The 6,867-nt window shown below is 57.8% G+C and overlaps 2 protein-coding genes across 2 annotated transcripts in view; one reads left to right on the top strand and one right to left on the bottom strand.

Annotated features, from left to right (window-relative positions):
* Positions 1–6: 6 nt before the first annotated feature.
* Positions 7–5,491, bottom strand: LOC105306162 (protein S100-A15A-like). Its single transcript, XM_023523867.1, is given in 4 exon segments — positions 7–217; positions 1,058–1,288; positions 5,164–5,270; positions 5,426–5,491. Coding segments are annotated over 4 exon segments (615 nt in total).
* Positions 5,490–6,867, top strand: part of LOC105306163 (protein S100-A7-like) — a 14,528-nt gene continuing 13,150 nt past the window's right edge. The window contains exon 1 of the mRNA XM_011381076.2: positions 5,490–5,517. Coding sequence (XP_011379378.1) covers positions 5,490–5,517 — 28 coding nt within the window. The remainder of the gene's footprint in view (positions 5,518–6,867) is intronic.

Consider the following 6,867-nt stretch of genomic DNA (forward strand, 5'->3'; position numbering starts at 1 on the left):
CCCCCTTTAGTAGAGGCTGCGCTGGGCACAGCGGTGGGCGCACAGCTGTCGGTGGTACTGCAGGTGGCAGTCCCTCAGCAGCCTGCCCAGGACGTACAGGAACTCGTCAAAGGAGAGCTGGTTGTCCTTGTCCTTGTCTGCTGCCCGGAACAGCTCGCTGATGAAGTACGGCTCCCTCCGGCCCTGAGGAAGGGCGGGCGATCAGTCGCCCTTGGCTCTGCGCAGACGGCCAGGCTCTCCGGCGCCCGCTGGCGGGGCGCCGGGGCCGGGGGCCATGAGTGGCCCCGCCTGCCAGGGGCTTGCCGGAAACGGCTCCTCACTCAGTGGCCAGGGCACCATGTGCTGCTGAATCAGACGCGAGGGGCAGAGGGGTGCGGGGCACCCGGGCCTGGGCCGCATGGGGCAGGCAGACAAGACAGACGGTGTAGACGGGGCACCGCTGGCTGGTGGCCGCCTGGCCGCAGCTGCAGAGCAGGGCTGAGCACCTGGCCACCGGCCGGCACTGCTTACGCCTGTCTGCCCCGCTGATCAGCAGGCCCCCCGCGGGGACCACCCAGCCTGGGGGCTTCACGCCAGCAGTTCCTCAGGGCAGAGCCCACCTGCCCTTGTGTCTACATCGCCAGCTCCACGGCGGGGCCAGCGCCGGGTGGCGTCAGCTGTCAGCACGCTGGGGCACCTGCCAGGGATTATTTATGACACCACGTCCCCTAGGGAGGGTGCAGAACGAGGGAGAGGACAAAGCCGTGGGCCCTGGGGCCGTCCAGGGTGTCCCACAACGGGCGGCCCTGAGGCCTGGGGACGGCGAGGAGAGGAAAGGCCCGTGCGCAGGGCAGGGGCAGAGCTGTCCCCGCGGGAAGCCAGACGGGACGGAACAAACAGGTCTGCGGTTGGGATGGAGTTCCGGGGATCGGCGAGGCTGGGGCTGGCGCGGGGCCACGCAGGCAGCCTCAGGGGACAAGGCCAGCCGCGCACCCTGCCCGCGGCACTGCCCCCCCGGGGGACGTCCTCCCATCCGCCCCCACGACCACCCAGCGCTCCACCGCCCCCGAGCCCAGACCCGCTCACCAGGCTGCCCAGGAAGCGGGGCGCGTTGTCTTCCAGCAGAGCCCTCAGCTCCCGCAGGGACAGAGTCTCCACGTCCCCCTCCCGGGCCGCGTACCGGTGGTAGCAGCGGACCAGCTGGACGAGGGATTCCTCCACGGGGGTGTCCGTCATGGCGGCCAGGCCCCAGCAGGGACAGGGGCAGCTCTGGGGGTGCAGTGGGGGAGCAGCTGGGGGCAGGGGGAATCTGGGAGGGCAGAGCAGCACCTCGTCTGGGCCAGGCCCCCGCAGGGGGCCCTTCCATCGAGAACCTTCCCCCCCTTCCCGCCCTTCATCTGACCCCTCACAGGCTTGGCCCAGCATCCTTGTCCCCAGGAGGCTCTGCTACGAACTCTCAGGATGCTGGCTCTGTCCCCTCCCTGAGACCACAGGCTTCAGATGACAGGAGCTGTGCTCTCCTCCCCGACCCTGCTCGGACCCAGCGCAGTCCACCCACCCTCACGACTCTCCTGGGAGAGGTGCTGACCTGTCGCGTGGGGCAGAGGCCGCTCCGAATGCAGCTGCAGCCTGCGGCGTGTCCGAGAGGCCGGCCAGCACTCGGCAGGGAGACAGATGTGTGAGCAGGGGTCCCGCCACCACGTCCCACGTCCCGCCCTTCCTGGGTGCCTCCGATGATGGCAGCCAGGCTGGCGCCTTTCACAGGCTCATCAGCAGTGGCTGGGCCTTAATTGCATCCCTGAGATGACATCACACGGCGTTGGTTTCCTACAATTATCTCCATGACACTGAGGGCCACCTTCCCCCCGAGCCTGACCGGAAGCATCTCAGGGCCACACGGGGTCACGTCGCCCGTCTCCTGGCCTCAGAGCTCGTCTCCCAGCTCCCACTCGGGGGTCAGACGCACAACTACAACACGACTTTCTCGAGGGCCCTCCCTCAGCTGGTGAACCCCCGAACTTCACAGTCACGAAGCACATCCATCCATCCATCCGACGGGTGTCCCCAAGCACCCACAGTGCACCAGGCCTCCCGAGGCAATGCGAGGAGGAGCCGGGGCCGGCTCACGGGGTGGGATGAGCCGAGGGAGAGTCATGCACCGGGAACGGCGCACCCTGGTCACCCAGGAAGGGACATCTGCCTGGGGGGTCGAGGAAGAGTTCCTCAGAGGGTGGGCGTCGAGGTGGGACCCGAAGAAAAGATCTTGCTGCAAGGAGAAGCGTGGGGGACCAGCACCCCACACAGAGGAAGCAGCGGGGCCGAGGCCCGGCGGGACGAAAGCGGGTGGCCTGCCAGGCAGACAGAGTCCACGGGGCTCAGGCGAGCAGTTGGGAGAAACGGGGCTGGGGAGGAGGGCGGAGACAGAACGCGAAGGGCCCTGTGTTCCTGGCGAGAGCCACGACCTTGTCCTGTGCCCAGGAAGATGGCAGGGAGGACCGCAGGGCGTTGGGTGATGGGCGGCGGCTGAGAGGGAAGCGGTGGGGACAGCTCCGTTGTCAAGAAATGACCGACTGCCATGTTTCCGGAAGCGGCCCTGTGCAGGCCTGGCCGCCTGCGCAGCGGCCACCTGGGCCTCTGAGAGACAGGTGAACTGCCTCCCCCTTGTCAAGCCTCCTGTCAGCCAGCCTTTCCACCCCACCCCACGCGTCTCCCCGGGGAGGGGCCGTGTGGGCTGCTTGGTGCGTCTCCCAGAAGGGGGCACCAAAGGACAGGCCATCGAGCCCGAGGGTGCCTGAGCCCCAGGACGTCTGCGAGAAATGCAGCGGTAGCTCAAGTCGAACCTTTCCCAGTCTACGGGGCGAGCCTCCACCTGCCCAGCGTCGTGGCTTCCTCGACAAGGACGTGGTTCATCGATTCGCTAAAATGAAAACATGGCTCAAATTTCTGAAAGGGAAAACAGGCCGAGGTCGAGTCACGGAGAAGCTGTCGAACACCTTCGATTCGGCCACCATCCCCTGGGAATTTACCCCCCGAAAGGAATTCAATAGAAGTTAAAAGCAATAAATAGGAAAACATTCACCTCTGCGACATCTATAGCCAAGAAACAAAATTAAAAACCTAGAAACCAGCTAATGAAGTGATTTGGCACACCAGCGTGACCTTGGACAATTGCTTGATGATAACTCGTCACTCAGAAGAAACTCCATTTTTGACCCGTAGCTTTTTGGGGGGAGGCAGTCATATCATACCTCCCTTCACCCTACCGATCAGGGACAAAAACGATCCCCCCACACGGTCGCAACGCCCCGTGACTCAGTGGGATTTAGCCCAGGGACGCAAGGAGGGTCCCACATATGTGAGATAATACGTCAGCAAAATGAAACAAAAAACTCCACACGATCCTCTCAATAGATGCGGAAAGGCGTTTGACAAAGTTCAACACCCATTCACGATTAAAACTCTCAACAAAATGGTACAGAATCATCTTATCTCAACCCAGTAAAGGCCATAGGCGAAAAGCGCACAGGTCATCTCATGATCGACGGGGAAAAACACTGAAAGCTTTGCCTCTAAGATCTGGCACAGGTCAAGGATGCCTACCCTTGCTGCTTCTTTCCAACATAGTACAGGAAGTCCCAGCTTGAGAAATTAGATAAGAAAGAGATAAAAGTCATCCACAAAGAAAAGAAATGAATAAAATTATCTCCATTTGCAGACGGTATGATCGTACACATAGAAAACCCTAAAGACTCAACAACAACAAAATTATTATAAATAATAAACGATTCCGCATATAAAATAAACATATAAAATCATCGAACGTCTATACACAAACAACAAATTATCCAAAAGAGAAATCGAGAAAACAATCACATTCACAACAGCAACGAGAATAAAATACTCAGGAAATAACCAAAGAAGTGAAAGAATTGTACACGAAAATTATAAAAGCATTGATGAAGGAAATTTTAAAATACACAATAAAGGGAAGACATTCTCTGTTCGTGGTTTGGAAGAATTAATATTGTTAAAATATCCATACTACCCAAAGCGACCTACAGATTCAATGCAATCCCTATCAATGGCTTTCTTTACAGAAATAGAAAAACAATCCCAAAATTCATATAAAATTAGAAAAGACCCTGAATAGCCAAAGCAATCTTGGGTAAGAAGAACAAAGCTAGAGGCCTCATACTTGCTTATTTCAAAATTCATTACAAAACTACAGTATTCGAAACAGCATGGTACAGGCATAAAAACAGACACGTAGACCAATGGAACGGAATAGAGAGCCCAGAAATAAATCCACGCGTAGACGGTCAACTGACCTTTGACGAGGACACCAAGAAAAGATGAGAAAAGGGTGCTCTTCACCTGGACGGTCACCTGTGTCCTGTATCACAGCCTCTCATAAACTGGAAAATGTCAACAGGTGTTTCCCTGAGCTCTGTGAGCCACTTCAATAAGTGGCTTTGGGAAAACTCGACATCCACAAGCAGAAGAATAAAATCGGACCCCAACCTCACACCACATAAAAAACCAACTCAGAATGGATTAAAGGTTTAAATATAAGACCCAGAACCGTGAAACTAATGGAAGAGAACGAGGGGACAACTCCTTGACCCTGGTCTGGGCAATGATGTTTTTGAACGTGGACACTAAAATCGAAGGCATTAAAAGCAAAGATACACGAATGGGGTTATGTTAAATTTAAAAGCTTCTTCACAGCAAAGCTAGCCAGGGACAGAGCAGAAAGGCAACCAACAGAATGAGGGAAAATATTTTCAGACCACGTATGTGATGAGGTGTTATTATCCCAAATATATAAATAACTCGTACGACTCAATAGCAAAAAAAAAAAATTTAATGCACACGAATCTGAAATGACATTTCTCAAAAAAGGCGTACGGGTGGCCAACGGGTATATCGCAAAGGTGCTCTCCTTCACTCGTCAGAAAAACAAAACGTAAGTGTTGGCGAGGACGTGGAGAAAAGCAAATCTCTGTGTGTTCCTGGAGGACGGACAAACGGCTCAGGACGCCCGGGAGAACGGAGGAAAAGCAGAGGGTCCCTCCACTGCGACCACAGCGCCATCGCCCAGCCGCGGGGAGAGCACGAGCTCCTCGGCCGGGTCTCCCGGAGCGAGTGCACGCGCGCCCGCGAAAACGAGCGACGTCACCTCACAGGTACACGGAAAAGCCCGGAAGGTCCCAAGGCGACGAGTAGACGAAGAAATCTCCTGAGACACGAGACAACGTCTTCGAGTGCTGAGGGTAGGGCAGGCGGACTTCCTAAACAGGACAGAGGACACGCCAGTCCCACAGGGCGTGGCGCAGCCACTGGGGCTCAGAAACGGCCCGGAGGGGCCCAACCAGCGTCCCCCGTGGGCCACAGCAGTGTCCCCAGCAGCTTCTCCCTCGAGGACCTCTCCCCACTCCAGACCCACCCACAGAGTGTCAGGAAAGTGGCTTTTCGTCTCCCACTGATTCGGGCCCTTCTCCGATGCGTTCATGAAGCTGGGTGACAAGGTCCCCGCTGGTGAGACACAGCGTCACTCGTCTCTGCTGTGACTGACAGAAGGAACGGCCCGGGCTCATTTCCCAAATCGAGTCTGTGGGAGAGAATTAGAGGGGAGGGGGTCGGGGGATGGGGATGGGGGGTGCATTTACTTATCCTTTGAGCCAGAGGGCTCACTAGGAAGTTCCCTACGGCGGAGCCGGTGGAGGGGTGCAGGGCTCGGGCCTGGCCTGCGAGCCCAGGAGAAGGTGAGGAGGTGGTGTTGGGGCTGGCGGTGGAGGAGAGGGGCCATGGAAGCCCGAGCAGCCCGCCTGGGACCAGAGCCGGCCTATCGTCACCCTCCCTCCACGACTGCCACCCCAGCATGGCACCCGTCACTCGACCGACCAGGCCACTCAGGTCTGGGGTCCAAGATGGATGACCTAAGCTCTGGTCAGAACAGAGCCAGAATCCTGGGGGGCCCCCACCTCCCCACCTAGTGGCCGGTATCAGGTGAGGGCACGTCCGAGGCCCCACGACAAAAGACAGGGACAGGCTCGGTGGCGGGTGGGAGAGAGATGCCCTCTGCGGCTGGGCCCTGTCGGCAGGTGGGCAGAGGGCAAAGGGGCCTTGGCACGGAACCTGACCATCAGCCTGAGGACAAGCATTTAAAGAACAAGACATCTGGCCTCTGGCTGGGGACCTAAATGGAAAAGCAGAATCAATCAGTGTTTACTCCATCCCATGGCACCCGCCCCGTCCACCAGAGTAAGTGACTGGAGGTCTGTGCTCGTTGGACGTGTGAGGTGATAGAAAACCTACATAATGGTCCCTCGTTCCTGGCACAGAGCTCCTGGAACCCTTGTAATTTCCGAGGCGACAGGAGTGTCTTCTGCTCTGATGAGGAGACTCTGGATGGGCCCCTGGGTGAGGGCTGGTCACTGAAAGAGCACGCCATGATTATGAATGGGATTTTTCAGCCCTGCCCCCCACTCTCTGGAGAAGGGAGAGGGCTGAAAATGGAGTCGATGATCGATGGTGCCCACGTGGTGAAGCCCCCCCTAAAACCCCGATAGCGCGGGCTTCCGGGGACTCGTGGGCTGGCGGACACATCCACGTCAGGAGGGCGATGCACCCCAGCTCCACAAAGACAGAAGCTCCTGCTCCGGACTTTCCCAGACCTCGCCCCCCACGCTCTTCACCTGGACGGTCACCTGTGTCCTTAATCACAGCCTCTCACAAACTGGAAAACGTCAGCAGGTGTTTCCCTGAGTTCTGTGAGCCACTCCCGCAAATTAATCGAACCCGAGGGGGATGAGGTCATCGGAACCTCAGTCTCTAGCCAAGTCGGACCAAAGTCATGCGTAACCTGGGGACCTACTGCTCGCGATC

Source organism: Pteropus vampyrus, unplaced genomic scaffold, assembly GCF_000151845.1.
Source record: "Pteropus vampyrus isolate Shadow unplaced genomic scaffold, Pvam_2.0 Scaffold426, whole genome shotgun sequence".
In the NCBI taxonomy this organism is placed as follows: Eukaryota; Metazoa; Chordata; class Mammalia; order Chiroptera; family Pteropodidae; genus Pteropus; species Pteropus vampyrus.